The 22,606-nt window shown below is 36.2% G+C and overlaps 1 protein-coding gene across 9 annotated transcripts in view; it reads left to right on the top strand.

The window, feature by feature from the left end:
- The window catches only part of ATP2C1 (ATPase secretory pathway Ca2+ transporting 1), a 131,153-nt gene that overhangs the window by 26,537 nt on the left and 82,010 nt on the right, over positions 1-22,606 (top strand). For all 9 annotated transcript variants that reach the window (XM_059663975.1, XM_059663979.1, XM_059663977.1 and 6 more), the window contains exons 2-3: positions 20,058-20,168; positions 22,344-22,460. In XM_059663975.1, coding sequence (XP_059519958.1) covers positions 20,058-20,168; positions 22,344-22,460 — 228 coding nt within the window. The remainder of the gene's footprint in view (positions 1-20,057; positions 20,169-22,343; positions 22,461-22,606) is intronic.

Raw genomic sequence — 22,606 nt, 5'->3', positions numbered from 1 at the left:
TCTGTGTTTGCACATCAAGCTTTGGTATGGTATGTGACTGGGTTCGTTTATAAGAAAGGAAACGGCTTTGTTTTGTTTTTAATTAAGTACAGCTTTTTTTGGGGTGGGGGGGACTCACCGCTTTTCAGTTCACACACACAAAAAAAGTTCTGAATTAATGAAATACTATGCGGTGATTTCCTTTCTTAAAGTTCCACCCTATTTCAGAACATCATTTAGCAGGTTGAAGTGGAACCTGTTTGTCCACTGTACACTCTGGACACACTGGATTATTATTCACCTGATTCCTTTGGCCTCATTTAAATATTTAATGCTTTTCTAACACAGCACTGATTATTTTGTGAAAGCATTGAAAACTCTGAATAAGTGATTTTTTTACCCTCCCGAAACCATCACAGTTATGCTTTGGACTGGTGTGTGTGTGTGTGTGTTCATTCCTGGCTTCGAGATGCTATAAAAGATCATTACAAATTACAGTTTGTCCCTTTGTATCTTTTGGTTTTAAAACACTGTACAGTCTGGTGAAAGGGGCTGCTGTAGAGCGTGCTGGCTGCTTTCTAATTTGCTTTTCCCTTGTTGAGAATGTGAGCTTGATTGTTCTAAGTAGGACTAGTAATTTTAAAATAGATGTTTCTTATATGCAGTAATCTGTGTTGCTGTCTGAACCCCTGGGATATATGGGAAATAGGATGAGAGGCAAGATTACATTGCTTAGTTCTGCTTTGGATGGATAAGCGGTGGAAAACATTTTCTGAAATACCAAAGTGTATAACTGTAGAGGAGTAATAGTGTCTAATTGGGTCTTTAGAAACAGCATTTGAAAGCAGTTATATTTTTGTCTGGTAGTATGGAAAAACCACTTTTCTGAGGCCTTTTCCTCCTTGTCTTTTAGTTTATAGAATTAAGAAAGGCAAGTCCTTGCTGTACAAGAGACAAAGAATGCTAAGTGCATTCATTTATATACCTGTTTCTTGGTTGTTGCATCTTAACATCTGAAACTTGAGCTTCTGCTTTGAGAATGTTACAGATTTAAGAGAGTAGCCTAAAGAAGGTGATTTCTTAAGATGTTACTTTTGTTTCTTGATCTCAGGAAAAGGAGCATGACTAGTAAAGCTCACTCTCATATTGTCTACTGAGGTGGGAGGGAGTGGTTGTGAGAAGGGAGCATGGCATATGCTGGGGCTGACTGGGCCTCTCTGTACTTTATGGCCAAATAGGAATGATTTGGCCTCATAATAAAAGATTATACAATTCTTAAAAACTGTTTTTTTTCTGCTTTGTAATAATCAAAAGGCTATTTTTGTCAGTTTCTCATTACCATAACATTTTTCTTTTACCATTTTAAACATTTTAAAGAACTTCTATACAGAAATTTTTAAGAGCTATTGACCATTTTGGGGAAAAAAAATATATATATATAGTGTCTCAAAAATGTATACACACTTTGTACACTTTGAATAATTATTAATCCCAATGGATTAAATATGAAAAGGAAGAAACATCAATTGAGCTATCAGCTGTTAAAATGTGTATATATATATTTTTGGACCACCCTATATTATTATCCCTTGTCTTTCTATAGTTAGTATCCTCCTTTGACATGGTGTATTAGCATCTTAGGGGTGTGAAACAAAAATGTATTTAAATCATGCCTTCACTATTAAAAGTTTTGTGACTTCACCTTTTTGAGTCTGTTTTCTCATATATAAATTGGGATTGACAATAGCTTCCATAGTTAAGAGGGTTAAATGAGAAACCCTATATAAATTTTCTTGGGACAGAGGAAGGCTAGAGTTAAAGAATATGCACTTTGGAACCAGGCATTCTGATTTGAATGCTAGTCCCCACTTAACATAATTTGGCCTTATGCAAATTATTAAAGCTTTTTTGTGCTTCATTTCTTCATCTATAAAATAAGAATATTGATAGAACCTGCCTTCTGAGGTGGTTGTAAGCAGGTATAACAGTATTTGGCATATAGCAAGTGCTCAATAAATGCTAACTATAAATAGCATAGCCCAGTGTTTGCATACTAATATATCACCAGGCATTGATGCGGTTGTTGTGACAGCTGAATGCTAAAAGAAAACAGTAGTGGTTAAAATGCTCTCCATGAAGTTGTCATTATTAGGCATCAATGGAGTTAACTACAGAATTTTCTATAGTGTTGTGGCTTAAAGCCCATAGAGAAAGTTGGAATGCTGCCAAGAAGCCAGGGGCCAGTGTAAGAAGAGACAGGCTTAGATTTGAATCCTGACAAGTTATTTTTTCCTCTCCTAAAAATCTAATGAGTTACTATGCTTCTGAGCTTTCTCAGCTTCTAATGTATACCCATCTGTAAATGGAATAACGCCCTCTTGGAGGGTTGGTGTGAGGAATAAATGAAGCCTGGTATGCGAGGTGCCCAAAACGATGGTTGACACATGGTTAGCATGCATGAATGAGCAATTGCTGCTATTCCCCAGAAACAGAATCCTCCAGTAGGTTTGTAGATAAGTCACATCTCTAGTTATTTACTGGGTAGAATTGATAGTGGCTCCCAGGAGCATTAGCATGAAGGTTCTTAGGGAGTGTGCCATGTTTGCAGTGGTTGTTGGAAGGCATGACATCTATGTGGTTCCTTTCAGCAACTATGGTATTTTTCTTTGGCACTTCAGTTTTTATTCTTTTGGATCTCTTTCTTACGGTCCACTTAATCTTTCTCAGCAAAGGTTGACAAATTTTTAGCCTTAACCTCCAGGATGCTTCATGAATACTTCCTGCTAGTCACTAGAAATACTTGAAGTGTTAATTTCCTGGAATTTCAGGGACTGATCCTGGACATCCATTTGTGGGTTATGATTTTATCCACATGCTTTGGAACTCCCGTTTGCATGTTTATTATAAATCTAAACAGATACCACTTAGGAATCTGAGATAAGTAAAGGCCCCTTTTCTGTGTGTGTGTGTGTGTGTGTGTGTGTGTGTGTGTGTGTGTTTAAATTAGTCATATATATGTATAAAGGGATGGCTTATTAGAAAATATATTTTTTAGCTGGATAATTTTGCAAATAGTTTCTCTTCCCCAATAATGGATATTTTTTTTGGAATAAATTTGGCCTTTCCCATAGAAAACCAGTATAAACCTAATGCACATAAAACTGTTTAATCGTAGCCATTAGTTTCTTTGACTAATGGATAAACATGTAATGATCTTCAAGATTTCAGGATATGCTTAATTCAAAGGTTTTAGGCAGAACTAATGGGTCTAGAATAGATTCCCCCAGTTTCTTTGGCTAGCATTTGAAAATGATAATATGTTTATTTACACTTTAAGTTTTAAAGTAGTTGCTTATTCAAGTACAAATTATTTTCTATCTAGGAATGTCTCAAGAAAATTGTGTTAGGGTAGTTGGAAGAACTATAAGGAAAAAGGGACAAGAAACTACCTTAATTTCATTCCTTTAAGTAGGAATAGGAAACTAGGCTATTAAAATATTTTATATTTTTAGGTGTTGAAACATATAATTTATTTAATTTGCAGTTTTGTTAGTAAAATACTATTTTCAATCAATATTTTTAGGGAAGAGTCAAAACTAAAAGATTATGTGACAACATTGTATAAACGTAGTAATTTAACACAGAGGAAGGATGCCGCAGAGATAATTTCTGAGCAATAGCCTTCTGACAGTTGAATCCTAAATACTTGATTTGTCTTAATGTTTTTATCCTCCATTTAACGTCAGCAGATTTCCACTCCCTTAACTGAAGCAGTATCAATCAAAATGGTCTCCTAGGGAACACACCCCTTGAGGCTCAAGGCTGATTTTCTTTTGAGATCTCGGTTAACCATAATCTATTTGACAAGGTTAAAATTTGTTTTAAAACTGAAAAGAACAGTATAGTTTGATGGTAAAGTTAGTTGGGATGAATTTTAAATTACACTGTTGTTACATGTAACATCTTTAAAAAAATTTTTTTAACATGTAACATCTTGAAGATCTCTTAAGAATTGGTTCAGAGGGCTTACTCATTTATTTTGTTTAAAGACATTATTTTTATAAAGATTTCAGGCATCAGTTGTGACAACATTGTCTTTACCATTTTCATATGGACAAGTGTTGGTAAAAGGCAGTAAAGTAAAAATTGGTTGGGTGAACTTAGGTTAATGCTATCATTTCATACAGGAAATGATTCTTGGAAAAAATATGTCAGGCTATATTGATGCATTTCCTCTTGAATTTATATGGCTGGTATTTATATGCATTTGTTCATATGTCTTCTATCTTCAAGGCTTTACGTGACTATTCTCAAAGGCATACATCTTAGAATTACAAGGAAATTACTCAGACTGTGTTGAATTAGATTAGTTTAGGCTAGGCTTATTTGATCCATTTAGAAAAAATTGAATGAAATGTTACAAGACTTTCTTATAGACAGTAATAGCAGGGATCAAAAGCATCACCTTCAGGTGGCTGTAACTGGGCATCTAATGCAAGTTCAGTTTTTAATTTTTGCTTTTTCTTTCTGCTTCAGATATTAGGGAATGTCTGAATGGTAATTATTTTATATAATAGAATTATTTAATAAATTAACATATCAGATATTAGAGAATGTGTGAATTGGAATTGGAGTGTGTGAATTGGAATTAGTTAATTATAACTCCTTGCTTAAATAAAGTCTTTTAGTTTGACTTTTTGATCATTGCATGAAAGTGCTCACCTAAACTTGTGTCTCCTAAGAAGAAGTACAGCAATTTAGCATGACATATTCTTCGTTCTTTCTGAAAACTCTGAGATATTGGCACATTCTTGTGGAAATTAATTTATTATTTACTTAAAAATGAATAAACTGGTAAATTTGGAATAGTAGTATGGCCCTGAAACTAAATATATTTGCTACTCTGTACTTTCGTTTGATGTTCAGCCCTTTACAGAAAAACTCAGTAATAATAACTGAAGCAGAAATATTTAGTGACCACCTATCATAATTTTCTTGAACATTGTTGTTGTTTTTTAAACTGTGAAGTATAAATTAAAACTTTTGAGTAGGTTGTGAATTTCAGATACTGGATTTAAAGTTATCTTGATTGTGGTGCCTTAAAATAAAAAAGGATAAAGCATTTCCTAAGAACTATTAATACAATATTAATAAAGTTCTATTCTCTGCCTAAGAGAGAGATCAACTTAAAAACATCCTGGATTGCCCTAGCTGGTTTGGCTCAGTGGATAGAACGTCGGCCTGCGGACTGAAGGGTCCCAGGTTCGATTCCGGCCAAGGGCACATGCCTGGGTTGCAGGCTCTATCCCCAGTGGGGGGCGTGCAGGAGGCAGCTGATCAATGATTCTCTCTCATCATTGATGTTTCTGTCTCTCTATCCTTTTCCCTTCCTCTCTAAAATCAATAAAAGGATATTTTTTTAAAAAAACCATCCTGGATTTCCTTGCACCTTAAATCAGCCTTTCATTGTCAATATTAATATGTATGTTAGCCTTTGGTGCTGTATACTCATATATGTTATGAAAATTTGACACATGTGCCTTTGTAACTAGATTTTGTTTGAGTTTCCCTAGTGAAATGTTTGCTTTATCTACCTGCATCTCGGTTTATATATTGGGAGGAGCAGAAATACTAGTTGGTTCAAGCTTTCTTTGGGAATCTTTTTTTTTTTTTTTTTTTTGTTTTGTTTTTGTTTGTTTGTTTGTTTGTTTGTTTTTAATTAAATCTTTATTGTTCAGATTATTACATTTGTTCCTTTTTTTTCCCCCCATAACTCCCCTCCTCCCAGTTCCCGCCCCACGCTCCGCCCTCACTCCCCACCCACTGTCCTCATCCATAGGTGCACGATTTTTGTCCAGTCTCTTCCCACATCTCCCACACCCCTTTCCCCCCCAAGAATAGTCAGTCCATTCCCTTTCTATGTCCCTGATTCTATTATAATCAACAGTTCATTCTGTTCATCAGATTATTTATTCACTTGATTCTTAGATTCACTTGTTGATAGATGCATATTTGTTGTTCATAATTTGTATCTTTACCTTTTTCTTCCTCTTCCTCTTCTTAAAGGATACCTTTCAGCATTTCATATAATCCTGGTTTGGTGGTGATGAACTCCTTTAGCTTTTCCTTATCTGTGAAGCTCTTTATCTGACCTTCAATTCTGAATGATAGCTTTGCTGGATAAAGTAATCTTGGTTGTAGGTTCTTGGTATTCATCACTTTGAATATTTCTTGCCACTCCCTTCTGGCCTGCAAAGTTTCTGTTGAGAAATCAGCTGACAGTCTTATGGGTATTCCCTTGTAGGTAACTGAGTTTCTTTCTCTTGCTGTTTTTAAGATTCTCTCTTTATCTTTTGCTCTTGGCATTTTAATTATGATGTGTCTTGGTGTGGTCCTCTTTGGATTCCTTTTGTTTGGGGTTCTCCGCACTTCTTGGACCTGTAAGTCCATTTCTTTCACCAGGTGGGGGAAGTTTTCTGTCATTATTTCTTCAAATAGGTTTTCAATATCTTGCTCTCTCTCATCTTCTGGCACCCCTATAATTCTGATGTTGGAACGCTTGAAGCTGTCCCAGACGCTCCTTACACTATCTTCGTATTTTTGGATTCTTTTTTCATTTTGCTTTTCTGGTTGGATGTTTTTTGCTTTCTCGCATTTCAAATCATTGACTTGATTCTTGCGCTCCTCTGGTCTGCTGTTGGGTGTCTGTATAATATTCGTTATTTCAGTCCGTGTGTGCTTAATTTCTAGTTGGTTCCCCAATATAAGATCGAGGGTCTTATTAGTTTTCGTGTAGATCTCATTAAGTTTATCGGCAGCTTCTAAACAGTTCTTGAGAGACCTTAAAAGTGTGGTTCTGAACTCTATTTCTTCCATTGACAATTTTGTCCTGTTTCTTTGTCTCCGCATTTTGTTATGCTTCCTTGGTGCACCCCCTAGTGGTCTTTGTTCGCAGTCTTATAGATAAATCTTGATTGTTGTAGCTAATTCCAGGGAGGGTTTGACCTCCAGGCCAAGTGGCTATGAGAATCAGCTGTGTCAGCAGTGAGAGAACTTCTGTCCTCTAGGGAGGTGCTAATCTAGCCTTTGCCTGAGGCTATCCGGCAAATGCCTCTGTGCAGGGCTTGGGCGGGGCAGGTGGGTCCCACAGGATCAACAGGGTGGGCGGGAGAGAGCAGTTATGGCGGCTCTCAGTCCTGTCCCCAGGGGCTCTGCCTCTCTGAGTCCCAGCACCCGCTGCAAAGCTCGAAGAGAAAGCTGCACTCGCTCTGACCGAAGCCAGACAGTCCCGCTTCTCCCGTTTGAGTCTGGGTCCCTAAAGACTCGCCCGGATCTGGTGCTCAGAGTCTGCGACTCCCTCCCGATTGAAAACAACAACCGCGCCCTCGGCCGCCAGCCCGCTCCGCGCACTCCGCACCTCAGAATTTGACTTCAGCACTGCGCCTCCTCTGAGTGTCCGTATGCGTTTCTCTTTCCTCCTAGTTGTAGGACTTCCACTCAGCCAGCGTTCCTGTGGTTCTGGGTGATGTCCCTTCCGTTTTTTGGTTTCACTTTTGAAGTAGTTGTTCAAAGCAGCAAACTCCGGTGTTAACCTATGCTGCCATCTTGGTTCTCCTCTTTCTTTGGGAATCTTACCTCACTTCCCTATTGTGTCAGTTCTTCATTCCCTTAGAGCAGCAAAAGTGGTTCATGGCACAAGTGCCAGAAATAGTATACAAGCCACTTTTTAATGGCATGCAAACTAATCTCTGCTATGTCCTTTTCTTAATTCTTGCCAAGGTTATTATTTACTGAGAGTTGACATCTGGCTGTGAAAGTGTCTGAGATCAAATGGAAAATTCCAGTTTCTTTCCACTCCAGAAAAAGAATGTGGTCTTTACTGACCACTTTTTGAGATCTGCTAGCTCCCCACCCTAGAGGTTGGTAGTTCAGTTATGATATCTTGATGTATACCTTTAATTCTTTTTGGGAGCCAAGTGATTACTAGTTCCTTCTGATTTCTTCTGTGAGTAGAAAAATGGAGGAGAATTGTGCTTATACCTATATTAGAATGAAGGAAATGGAAAGTAGGGACAAGTTAGAGAGACATTTTACTCCTAGAAAAAACCAGCAGACCTTGGGCAGTAACGAAACAGGGAATGAAGGGGACAGTAGAGTCAGAAATGACCACAAACTGTTAAGCAGGCATAAGTGGATGAGTGGAGATGCCACTGACCTGTTGGAGCAGTTAGCTGATGTCGGGGCTGGCTAAGGGCAATAGATTGAAGGTCAGACTGTCACGGTGTGCTTGATTTTCTTTTCTTTTTTAATATGGTTTTTAGTGATTTTTTTTTTTTTAATAGAGAGAGAGGAAGGGAGAGGGATAGAGAAATAGAAAGACTGATGAGAGAGAAACATTGATCAGCTGCTTCCTGCATGCTTCCTACTGGGGATTGAGCCTACGACCCCGGCATGTACCCTGACTGGGAACTGAACTGAGGATTTCTTGGTTCATGGATCAACACTCAATCACTGACCCACTCTGGCCTGGCTGGTGTGCCTGTCTTAATGCTTGTTAGGGCAAAAACCCTCATTTATCCCTAACTCAACTCAATGGTATGTTGTCCATTGAATGAAAATGCTGGCTTCTTCACTTTAACTCAGTGGATCTCAACTGGGGGTGGTTTTGACAATGTTAGAGATGTTTTGGTTTGGCACAACTGGAGCAGATGCTATTGGCATCCAGTGGATAGAAGCCAGGGATGTTGGTAAACATCTTATACAAGACAGCTTCCCCACCCCCCAACCCCACCTACCACACCTCTCCAAACAAAGAATTATCCCAAATGTCAGTATTGTGGAGATTGAGAAATATTGTTCTAATCAAAGACAAGGAAGTTAACTTCTCTAAGCCTTCTTTTCCTCATATGTAAAGGGATGATGATGACTCTGCCTCAGGCTTGTTAGGATTAAATTGGGCAAGATGAAAGAGTTAGCATGAAAGAGCTCAAGAAATGCTAATTCCCCTTACCCTGGTTGATTAGTAGATTTGGGAAAATTATTTATGCCATTGGACTCTTAACACATTGAGGACCAGTAGTTTTATTGCTAGTTTTACCCAGTGGCCAGATAAGATTCTATTGAACGAGTACAAAAAAACGTTTTACATAAATGTTAAAGGCACGCTTCAAAATTAAATACCCATTGCATTTTGAAGTTATTTATTACATGTTCTTACAAGCTAATATCTTTTAAAAGAATTTTCGTGATTGGCCACAAGCCTTAGAACAGAAAACACGAGAATTCTTGTGATCTGTCTACAATGTCTTAACTTCTAATTATAAGGCTTTACATATTTTTCTGAGACTTGGGTTGCCCAAGAAACCTGTAATAACTATTATAATATTAATGCTTGCCTCATGGTTTCATTAAACTGTGATTTTGACTGTCCTTTGTTTTTGAGTATTTCATGATTTGTAACCAGCAGTAGGGCAAAAATGTTGAAATCTGGATTAAAAGTTTTATCTACTAATCAATGAGGATAAACTAAAAATTTTACTTGCTCTCAGAACTTTTAGAAAGCAATTTCATTGTTCTTTGAAATTAAGACCTGAAGTGTTCTGAGTTATATCTTTTCAAAAATGCCAGACCTCCTGTGTATGTAATGCCCTTTTCCTTTTTATTCAATTACAAAATTTCAAGTAGATTCCCCTCTGAAGTCAGCACTCTTCATCAGATTTATATATTAGGGTCTTCATGAGGTGACTTTCTTTTGCATGTCTAGTACTTACTTTTTTATTAGCTTTTGTAAAGTGTGGACATTACCACCAGCTCTTCCACTCGTGTTAAGGACCGGACACATGTATTTTCAATTCTAATACAAGGGACCATTCCCTTGGAAATACATTATAGTCATAGCCTCACTGTGTTTAATGTACATATCGTGTGGCATTCTTATTTTTAAGGAGTCCTTTTCTGCTATCACTTTCCTTTTAGGAAAAAAAGAATAGTTTGGTCTCCCTATACTTTAATTACCCCACCTACAACATGCAATTAATAGGTAAAGGTGCCTGAGTGTAGTGAGTGATTTATTGGACCCTTACTAATGTTTTTCTTTCTTTTTTTTTTTTTTATTAATAGTGGGTGGAATTTAGAAGTAACATTCTTCCTGTTTTCCATATTAAACTAAGATTATTTAAACACAGTATTAAAATAGTTGGTTAGAAAAATTAAATAACTTTTGAGGAAAACCACTTAAAATGGGAAATAATGTATAAGTGATAATAGAGTACATTTTGTGACAGCAAAGAACTTCTCATTCAACTTACATGTTTAGGATTCAAAATTGGCTTCTGATGTTATTAAATAGCATCTGACCACAAATTACTTGTAAGGGTTTATGTGGCTCCTTGTTGTACCTGGAACTATTTAGGCCAGTTAAGTTCGGGGTGCGAAGGATGGCACAGTCATGCCTTTGATTTCATAAGGGCTTGGTGTGACATAGCCCATAAAATTAAGCCCACCAATTAATTGCTGTATGAAGTGAATGCAGTTGGCATATGGGAGAACTAGGAGAAGGAATAAAGAAAGCTACCATTTGTTTCTACAGTTGAATTACTGGCTAGTCTATAATTTCAAGGAAAGTAATATAATTAACGAAGTCTTAAAAACATTTTTTTTACTTTCATATTGCTAGTAAAATAATTGCTCGCTGAAGGCTTTAAAAAATAGTAGTTGCATGTTTAATGTATGATAACAACAAATGGACAGATTCTAAAAATATGTAGATCATATTGTTACCCTTCCCTCCATCTTGTATCAAATTTCTGTCAGGACTTGGAATAACTTATACAAGTTGATCTATCAGTAAATGGAATATTATGCCCACCTTTTAACTTGAGAAAGAAAAATGCCAAATTCTTCCCAGGTGTAATTATTTAACAGTTAGTACTAAGTGTTTAACTGTTTTTTCATTGTTTTACTTCCTTTGAATTATAGAAGAAAGATTTGCTTTACTTTCAGAGTTTTTTCTAAAATCTTTTAAACTTTTTAATTGAAGCAATTTTAAATTTACACCAAGGTGCAAAAGTAGTATAAAGATTCCCATATGCCCTCTTCACAGTTTCCCTTAATGTTAACATCTTATATAACCATCCTATAAAGATCACAACCAAGAAATTCACATTTATAAACTACCCTTTTTCTGGTCCCAGATCCACTTGGGTATTCCACCTTGCATTTAGTACTATGTTCCCCAGTATTTTGTTGTTGTTTTTTTAAATCTTTCTGGATCTTGAAACTTGAAGAGTACTGGTCAGTTATTTTTTTTAGAATGTCCCTCAGTTGGATTTGCCTGATAATTATTTACTCATGATTAGTATGTCTTATTACTGGTTATGTTAACTGTAATCACTGGTTAAGGTGGTATCTGCCAGGTTTCTCCACTTTAAAGTTACTGTTTTTTCCTTTGTAATTATTAATAAAAGTAATTTTTCTTTCGTAATGTAATAATTTCTTTGTAATTAATACCTTCCTCTTGTGGGGTGGTACTTTGAAATTGCAGACATCTTGTGTCTCATCACAGCCAGTTTTTGCATCTATTAATGGTTCTTGCTGGCAGCAACTACTTATGTGGCTTAATAATGATTTTTGTTTCCCACATTCCTTCTATATTTATTAATTGGAATTCTGTCCTTTTTGCTCCATTCATTGATTGTCCAATTTATTTACATGTATTTTACTGTATGGGTTAAAATCTAATACTTTTTGCACAAATTGTTCCAGCTTTGGTTATTGAGAGCACTTTCAAATTTGTTCTTGTGTCCTTTCTGCAATGTTCCTATCATTTTGTGAACACTAATTTACTTTCTGGTACCACAAGGTATTAAAAGTGCAACCCATATTTTTCCTGTTTGCACCAGGCACAGAATCAACACTTTCTCCAAAGGAGGCTGGTTCATTTTATTGGAGAACTTTTAGAGGCCCAGCACGCAAAATCTCCGTGCCCTGCACACCCGCCCATCGCTCCACGCTCGCACACCCGCTTTACCCACACATGCTCTTCCCACCTGCCCCACTGTGCTCCCAGCTGAGCTCTCCCGCCTGCCCGCCCACTGGCTGCCAGCCTTGCTGTGATCAGAGCCTGAGGGCCTCGGGGAAGGGCCCGGGAGGTGCTCCATGCACCTCATGGTGACCGGTCATTTGGTCGTTTTGGTCGTGACGCCTCTTGGACTTTTATTATTATGATAGTATCTAGAAACCAAGATCTGCATATCAGGCATGCTCAGTATTATTGGGATGTCATTGTTTCTAGGTCCTCTCAGTAGATAGAGCTAGCAAATATTTGTATAGTAATAAAAATGTTGCTGGAGGAAATAGGACTCTTCCACAGTATCGCAGGAAATGCATTTCAGGGATATATGCATAGGAGGATTTGAGGTATAGTGGCAAGTTTATTGGAGCAAAAACAAAAGAAGGGCTTAGGCAGTCTCATTCACAACCTGGTGGCTAAGCTCCGACTCTCTGTGGAAGAAGTTCAGCCTCTGGGCCTGCACTTGTCCCCATCAAGCCCAGGAGGAGGGCCAGGACCCTGAGTTGCCATGCCATTAGCCCAGCAGCTGAGGCTCCAGTAGTCTAGTAGTCCCTGTTTCCATCTGGTCCGCGGACAATGGTTGATGCTGCACTTTGGCCTGGGTAGCTGATAAAGGCAAAGAGCACAACTGTCTCTGGCCTTTTTTAAGCTTTAATTATATTTCCTTGGTTTTGGGAAGGAGTAAGCTTTCTTTCAAACTACCCAGTTTCTCCTGGATTTTCCCAGGGCTATGCTAGTGTCTCACCCCAACCAATCATTCTCTAGGATCTTCCGGAGTTTTGTGTCCTTATTCTATCCGTTCTTTTTACCAGATTTCCCCAGGCTAGACTCCTTTTTGTGGTTGCCATTTTGGCCCCTACTGCACATGCCTCATAGTTTTGCTTGGTCACCTAGCTTCTGCGCATGCACCCAGCAAAGAAATTTCCCCACGTGGGGATTAATGTCCCTTTGGCTGAGAAATGTGGCGGTTCCCTGGAGTGTCTGAAACTGCCCCTTCCTAGTTAATCAGGCTTAATGTCTAATTCCATTTGCTCCCTTCCTTTGTTAATGCATACACGTATATTTAAATTTTCTTATCTATCCATTTACATATATAAATTAAAAACTATGAATTCATACTGATGCTGCCAATTCCAGTCCTATACCACAAGCCTTAGTCTTATCTTTTTTCCCCCCTGTCCTTTTCCCTTTCCTTGTTACTTCCTTCTCCAAAGGTGAGAAACCTGATTCTCATTCACAAAATATTTACTTATTTGTTTAATCTTACTGCACACGTAAAAGTAGCTTCAGAATTGCTAATGTATTCCTTTGTGAGGAACATATTTTTAAACTAGAGTACAATCTTTGTTTTTAGCTTTAAAGTATAGTCATAATCTGTTTTCCAAAGTTACTTAGGTAATTTTTTCCCCTACCTACTTCTGTATGGTTATGTTACTCATTTATAATAAAATTAGGCCATTTATGAGCTGTTTGTATTTTATTTTAAGTTCTTCCCACATCCCGTTTGATTTTAATTTCTTAAAATCTTTTTGAAGTAAATGATGACCTTTTTTCTCCATCATTTATCTGTAATGAAGATCTTTTTAAAAGGACTAGGTATGCTTAAAGTTAGATACAGTTGGAAATGCTGGTAGTTCATTTGAAAGGAGCTGTTCTCTGGCATTCCCTTGGGCTTCATTCCTTAGTTACAGCTCTTATTTCTATATTTCCTACACTTGGGGATTTATTCTATCTATAAATGCTTGGAATCAGTCCCCCAACTCATTCTTCTTTGTTATGGTTGCATAATTTTAGACCCAAAGTCTCCTACAGACTGAATACTAATTCCCTTATTGCTGGGGTAAACCATGAGTTAAATTATTTTGCAGATCCTTATTCTTTCCTTTTCTTTTTTTTGAGTTATAATTTACATACCATAAAATTTGCCATTTTAAGTGTACAATTGGTGGTTTTTACTATATTCACAATGTTATGTGCATTGATCTAATTACAGAAATTCCCGTAACCCCACAAAGAACTTACCCATTAGCAATAATTTCCTGTTCTTTCTTTACCCCAACCCTGGCAACCACTAATTTGCTTATTGTCTCAGTGGATTTGCCTATTCTGAATATTTCATGTGTGACCTTGTGTGTTTGATTGACTTCTTTCTTCTATTCAACATTCAGCCACATTATAGCATGTATCCTATCTTTTTTCTGGTTAAATAATGTTCCATTGTATTGATATACCACATTTTATTTATCCATCATCATTTGATGGACATTTGGTTTCTATGTTCTGGCTATGTAGATAATACTGGTATTAATATTCATGTACAGGTTTTTTGTGTGAATGTATGTTTTCAGTTTTTTAGGTGTATACTCAGGATTAGAAGTGCTGGGGTATGTTTAGTTAATTGAGGAACCCCCACAGAGGTTGCACCATTTTCATTTTCACCAGCAATGTTTGAGAGTCCCAATTAATTTCTCAGCATCCTCTCTAATATTTGTCATTTTCTCTGTGTGTGTTTTAATAGCTCTCTTGGGAGTATGAAATAGTATCATGTGGTTTTGATTTGTATTTTCCTAATTACTAATGATTTCAAGCAACTTTTTATGTGCTTATTGGCTATTTGTCTTTGGAGAAGTTTTTATACAAATCTTCTTCCCCTTTTGTAATTTTGATATTTGCTTTTTTGTTGAGTTGTAAGATTCTATTTTCTGAATACTGTATAGGAGTGTATCGTATACCTATACTTGCACAAGCAAAGAGGTTTGTGCAAGGGTGTTCCTTGCACATGGTTGCAGATGGGCAAAAGATAAATGAAAAGGTGCTCAATCTTAGTAATGAAAAAAAGTGAATTAAAATAACCATTTCATACTTATCAAACTGGCAAGGATTTTAAAAATGTAATGATGCTTACTTTTGGCTAGATTGCAAGGAAAATAGAAGCTCTTGACAGATGTTGGGCATTTATTTGATACAGTCTCTTTGCAGAGCAATTTGCAATAGCTGTGAAAATAAAATTTACAAACACCCAACAGTGTTATAATCAGGTTGGTGGAAATCAGGCTCTTTTACGGGATCATGAGGAAAGCATTCCAAGGACCCATGCATGAAAAATTGGGGTGTGGCAAGGTTTATTTGGGTGGAAATAGACCCCTGGGTTTCCAATGTCCCATCTCTGTCGTCCCACCATGGAAAAAGTCTAACTTGATCGTGTCATTGAGAGGATCAATTAAATTGAAGTACTACTATATAATGAAATGCTCAGTGAGCTATTAAAAAAAGGAGCACATCAGTATGTGTGGTGAAATAGAGATCCAAGATGAATTGAGTGAAAAAAAGCAAATTCTAGTTATGTGGTTACCTTTGTAATTTAAAAACAACCAGAAAAAAGGCTTGTAACATACCTGCATAGAAAATGACTGGACGTATACACAGAAAACAGTTAACAGAGGTTACTACTGGGCAGTAGGACTGAGGAGTTGGGCTTATTACATTAAACCTTTTCTTGTTACTTGCTGTTTAAAAACAATGAACAGGTGTTTTTTTTTTTAATAATTAAAAATGACTTAGTAATCTAATTTTTAAAATTATAGGTTTTTTTTAGGAATAAGAATGTAAAAAAATTTGGGGAGGGGGTCAAGTTGATTATTTTGTATATGATCCCTGTTGGTCTCCAGAGGTAAATGGCTTTTTTTTGGTTGTTATTTGTATTGCTCTACTGAAAAGGGATTAGAATGAGCTCTTGCTCTTGGATACAAATATATAATAGCAGTGAAAATCCTGTTTCATTCCCAGGCGTTGTAAGTATGGGAGAAAATATGATTTATTATTGTGATTATAAACATGATTTGTGATTGTGCTGGTTTTTAATTTGCCAAATGAGGAATATTTAAGAGCTGGTCTACATTGGAGCCTGATTGTGCCACTGTACTTTGTGTCCATGTTCTGGAACTTCCAGTTTCAGTGTGGAAGGTAACCTCTTTACAGTATTTCCTTTAACAGAGGTTACTGATTCGTTGTTAGAAACCTTAGTACCATAGACTAGCGATTTTCAACTCGTGTGCCTCAAGAATTTTTAAAACATTCAGTACCTAACTATTTAATCAGGGGCACTAACCTCTTTTTCCTTAGGTTGTCAAAATATGACAACAGCCAACACAATAGCTGAACGGTGTGAATGAATCAAAATTATACCTATTTTTTTTGTCAGATTGGCAAAAATATAATGTTGTTTGGTGTGCTGCAGAATAGTAGTAATTAGTTTATGTGTGCCATGAGATGAAAACGGTTGAAAATTGCTGCCAAACATAATAAAGAGCCTATGGTATCTCCCTGCACATTCCTAGAATCTTATAATTTGAGGGGACCAACTTCTTACCCTATATAAAAATCACTAGTGTTATCTACTAGTAAGTTTTGGTAATTGGAGACTATACTTTTGCCTGTTGACACTAGTTCTGGTCTTAATCTTGGCAGACTGTCATGTTTCATATAGTAGTCCTTAAATATTTGAAGATGCCTGTCATATCTTTTATTTATCTAGGAACTTTTATTGAAATTCAATTAATGACCATTCACTGCCTTTCATAATTCTCTAGGCCAAACATTTCTAATTTATTCTACCAATCTTCTTCTTAAGACCTCATTTCCAGAAATGTTACCATTTTGCAATAGGCCCTAATGATGGTCTAAACCAGGGGTGGGCAAACTTTTTGACTCGAGGGCCACAATGGGTTCTTAAACTGGACCGGAGGGCCGGAACAAAAGCATGGATGGAGTGTTTGTGTGAACTAATATAAATTCAAAGTAAACATCATTACATAAAAGGGTACGGTCTTTTTTTTTTTTTTTTAGTTTCATTCATTTCAAACGGGCCGGATCCGGCCAGTGGGCCGTAGTTTGCCCACGGCTGGAACTGAATATGGACTCAAGGCGTGGATGGATTGTGCAGTACTCTGGAATCATTACTCCTTGGTCTAAAAGCTATACTTCTCATGATTCAGTTTAAGATGATTATATTTTTTCAGCAGTAGAGTTACATTGGGAATAATTTTATAGCTCTTTAAATGGAGTATGAGGGTAGCTTACACATGTGTTTATCTGGATTATCATTTTACAGTCTTATGGTCTGGTACTTTAATAGTTGGTTTTTGAGTTTGGGTTTTTACGTTTTTGTTTTTTTAGTAAATATGTACTGTATGCTTTTACAAATGCAGTGATGGTGCTATGTTGCCTCTACTTATTGGTTCAGCCTGAAAAATTCGTTTTTCATTAAGATGCAAGGTGTCTGTCCGCTCTCCAACTTTGAGTTGATGTTATCTTGGGTAAGCATATTGTTTCAGTAGAGTTGTTGATAAAGTGTTAAGTAGAACATAATGGCTGCATTATCTTACCTTCCCATCAACAATATATGAGTTTAAATTTCTCTACATCCTCACCATCACTTATTTTCTTTTTTAAAATTTTAATTAAAAAAAATTCTGGCCATCTTAGTAGTACATGTGAAATAGTATGTCATGGTTTTGATTTGCATTTCCTTATAACTAATGCTGTTGAATATCTTTCCATGTGCCTATTGGCCACTTGTAAATATACAAATGGAGAAACTTCTCTCCCAGGTTTTTGACCATTTAAAAATTGGGTTGTTTGTAATTTTGTTGTAAGTTTCAGGAGTTCTTTATATACTCTGGATATTAAACCATTATTGATAAGTGATTTGCAATAATTTGTTCTATTCTGTAGGTTGTCTTCACTTTCTTGATTTTGCTCTTTGATGCATAAAAGTTTTTATATTTGATACAGTCTAGTTTACTGGTTTTTTCCTCTTTTTGTTGCATGTGGTTTTGGTGTCATAGTTAAGAATCCATTGCCAAGATTCCGAGGTCATGAAGATTTATCCGTTTTCTTCTAAGAATTTCATGGTTTTAGCTCATTTAGGTCATTGATCCATTTTGAGCTAATATTTCTACATTGTTTGAGGGAGAGGCACATCTTTAATTCTTATTGTTAAGGTTGGTGTGTTTTTTTCTTAAAGTTTAATATTAACCTTGTATATTATTTAGTCAGTACAACCTTAACTATTGAATACCAGATAGTTCTTGGAGCTGGGCATTTTAGCTCTTAAAAAAAGTTCTTAATATTGATTCTTCAAGAATGACTCATACAGGGGCAATTGGATAAAGGTTTGGTAAATTTTATTACATAAAAATAAATATATTTTTTGCATGGCAAACACCTTACAGTCAAGACACATGATAGTCTAGAAGAAAATAACTGTAACATATCACAGATAATAGGCTTAATATCCCTAATATATAAAAAACTTAAAAATTTAAGAGAATAAACTATAGTAACCTGATAGGATAATGAACAAAATACATAAAGGATAATTACCCCCTCCCAAAACATATAAAAATGGCCCCTAAACATATGAAATGATTTCAGACTCATAATTAGAGAAATGCAAATTTAAATACACTGGGATACCATTTTTTAGCTATCAGATTGACAAAAATTAAAGTATAACAATCCATTCTGTTGGTCAGGCCATGAAGAAACACGTTTCTGATATGATAAATTGGTACCACCCTTTTTGGAGATTTTGGCAATATCCACCAAAACCATATGTATGTATTTGCCTTTTGAGCTATCAGGTTCAATTCTTGGATTTTTTCCTTAAGTTAAAACTCCATATGCAACATTGCAATCTCATACATAGGAGAGTAGTTGAATAAATCATGGTATATCTACATAACAGAGTACTATGCAGCTATGAACAGAATAAAGGAGATATGTGAACTGATTTCTTAAATAGTAGATAAATCTCCAGGATATATTAAGTGAAAAATGGTATTGATAGATCAGATTACTTTAAGAAGAGGAAATAAGAACGTGTACACACACCTGGGCATTTGTGTAAAAGGAAACAGGAAAGACACTAAAAATACAATGAGATTGGCAACACAAAGAGAGATGGAAAGGATGGAGAGGATTTGACACGTCTCTGATTTTACCTGTTTTGAGTAGTTTTGACTATTAGTACTAAATTAATATTTCAGATGCTCAAATAAAATGAACAAAGGTAGGGGAGAGGTTGGGGAAAAATCCCAAATGGAATAATACAAGCAGAAACAAATGAACCTAACTGTATTTCAAATGAATAACAACTGTGCTGAAGGGTGGACATGGGGAAAACTAACCTAAGCAATGTTGCTATGTAGCAGTTTTGACTATTGTAGTCTAAGGCTATTGACAAAAAAAAAAAAAAAAATTGTAAGTAAAACTAAGGCTAAAGCCAAAAAAAACACCTGTGCACAAATATTGTTAGTAATTTTTTTTCACAGTGGTATGGGTAGAACTTCAAAACTACTCTGTATTCTAGATTAGAGCAAATATATACTTATGAAGCTGCGTATGTAGGCATCGTGGTTACCATCATCTCTATGACTTGCTCTGCTTGTTTGAACCCCCTTCACTAGTTTGTGCATCCTCTGCTTGTATGGTCTCTCTTGCTTTTTGTTTTTCCCCTTGTGTGGTACTTTAAGTCTGACTTGCTGTCATGGTGCTTCGAGTAGCTAGGTGTCCTTTCTGGATAGTTAAGAAATGAGCTGACCAATGGGAGTAATTAAATGGAGAAAGCTTAGCTGTCCTTTGTCTCTTGTCCCTTGTGTGAAACATATGAGTTTAGAGGATTCTAACTACAGGGAATCATTAGGATCTGCTGGACAGGATATTTGTTTTACTTTTTACTCATTACATTGGTGTAAAAATAGCATCTTTTAAATTTAATGTGAAAATTATTTTGTGTTCTAGCTGGCAGTAATTTTTAAAATGTACTTTCTGGAAAAATCAGCACATGGTTACTATAAAATTACCTTAGTACTAGATACTCATTATTAATAATTTTTATTCTAATTGGGAAATAAGTTGCTGTAAACATTTGAATTTTTATTTATTCTAGACTGCATTAGAAATGTTTGGTATTTGCAAATATTTTTCCTTTGGTTTGATTTTCTAGGTTGCACGTTTTCAAAAAATTCCTAATGGTGAAAATGAGACAATGATTCCTGTATTGACATCAAAAAAAGCAAGTGAATTACCAGTCAGCGAAGTTGCAAGTATTCTGCAAGTAAGTGCTTGGTGGGGAGGAAAGGAGTACCTAGTAAAGGCAGTCACTTAGACTCTATAGATAAGTGCTGTCCAGTAGAATTTCCGTGATGACAGAAGTCCTCGCTTCTGTGCTACCCAACATAGTAGTCACTAATTATAAACACGACTATTGAATACTTGGTGTGGTTAGTTTAGGGGAGGAACTGAATTTCATTTTATTTAATTTTTACTTATTGAAATTTAAATAGCTGCATGTGGCTAGTGGTCACCTGCTTGGATAGTGCCTCTGTAGATCGTTAGCATTACCAGGATTGTTAGTACTATGTAAGGATTAGTTGGATTAGGAAAATAATCAATTTAATTATTAACATAAGTAGAATTAGGAGTTAATATTTTTTAATGTGTTTTCTAAAGTAAAGTAAAAACTAATAAACTTTAATCTCTTTCTAATTTTGAAAAGCACAATCTAATGAAACATGAAGAAAAGAATATTTTTTATTTTTCCTTAAGAATTCACATATTTTAGTGATTGCATTAAAAATATTGGCTATCCCTTATTTGACGGTTTTCTTTTTTGGTTGTTGTATTTATATTCTGTTTTAAAACCACTTATTTTAAATATATTTCACTTTTGCAAGACTCTGTTATTGGAGTGTATTATAAACTTTGGCCAGAGAAACTATTTTAGGGGTGCAGGTAATTTAATTTTTTAATGATAGTTACTGTAATGAATCATGAGAGACAGTGGCTGAAGAATATAGGTGGTATTCAAAGAACATAAAATACCCCAAGAACCAGTTCATCTTACTTTCATTATTTTGAGTAATTTAGGAACCAAAAATTTTCTGCCTGAAATAATGATATAGTCGAAGGGCAAAGTTAATACTACTAATATCAAGGTTTTAATAGGCTTAAAAAACACGGAAGGTCATTATGGCTCATTGATTGTTCTTTTGGGGAAACTAATTCTAAAAAACAACAATGAAAGCAAAAAAAGCCAATTAGAATATAGTGATATTTTACTTTCTGTAGGAGTGGCTGGTTTGTATTCTTTTTCCCCCGTAGAAAACTATTTTTTTGTTGCTGTTTTTATTAATCCTCACCAGAGGATATTTTTCCATTGATTTTTTTTTTTTTTTAGAGAGAGTGGAAGGGAGGGGAGAGACACAGAGAGAGAGTAAATGTGAGAGAGGCACATTGGTTGGTTGCCTCCCACATGCACCCCAACCAGGGCCAGGGATCAAGCCTGCAACCTAGGTATGTGCCCTTGACTGGAATTGAACCCAGGACTCTTCAGTTCACAGGCTGATGCTCTATCCATTGAACCAAACTGGCTAGGGCGAAAACTATTCTTTGTTTGTTTGTTAAACACCAACTTGTTGCTTACATTAAAATTTTTTTTTATTAAGGTATAATTTACATAAGCTACAACATACCCATATTTAGTGTACAGTTTGCGTTTTGACAAAAATAACCACCACCACAATTAAGATATAGAACATTTTTTTTTATAGATTTTATTGATTTTTTACAGAGAGGAAGGGAGAGAGATAGAGAGTTAGAAACATCGATGAGAGAGAAACATCGATCAGCTGCCTCCTGCACATCTCCTACTGGGGATGTGCCCGCAACCCAGGTACATGCCCTTGACCGGAATCGAACCTGGGACCTTTCAGTCCGCAGGCCGACGCTCTATCCACTGAGCCAAACCGGTTTCGGCAAGAGATAGAACATTTTTATCACTCCCCAAACTCCTCCCCTGTGTCCCTTTGCAGTTAATCCCTCCCAGTGTATACCTCTGGCTCCAGGCAATCACTGATAGGCTTTCTGTCAGCATAAATTAGATCTGACTGTTGTAGAAGTTCCTATAAATGTGATCACACAGTAGATGCTCTTTTTTTAAAACTATTTTTATTGATGTCAGAGAGGAAGGGAGAGGGAGAGATAGAAACATCAATGATGAGAGAGAATCACTGATGGGCTGCCCCCTGCATACCCCTCACTGGAGATGGAGCCCACAACCCTGGCATGTGCCCTCAGTCGGAATCGAACATGGGACCCTTCAATCTTCAGGCTGATGCTCTGTCCACTGAGCCAAACCAGCCAGGGCACACAGTAGATACTCTTTTGTATTTTTCTTTTTTTTTTTTCTCTGCTAATATTTTCAATAACTTTTATATGTAAAATCTAAAAGGCTGATCTTCAGAATGGTCTAAACAAATGTGAAGTAAATCATCGGCGAGCCTTCCATGGCTGGAATGAATTTGATATCAGTGAAGATGAGCCACTGTGGAAGAAGTATATTTCTCAGGTGAGATACTGTTAATAGTAGTTCCCTTTGCAGATGTCTAATTTACACCCTTTTTATATTAGGAATGTTAACATTTTTTAAAGTAATATGGACATCTTAGAAAAAAATTTTAAAGTAATCTTAGAAAATTAGTAAAAGTAAGTTTG

Source organism: Myotis daubentonii, chromosome 14 (assembly GCF_963259705.1).
Source record: "Myotis daubentonii chromosome 14, mMyoDau2.1, whole genome shotgun sequence".
NCBI classification, from domain to species: Eukaryota; Metazoa; Chordata; class Mammalia; order Chiroptera; family Vespertilionidae; genus Myotis; species Myotis daubentonii.
This window is presented reverse-complemented; position numbering and strand designations above follow the sequence as displayed.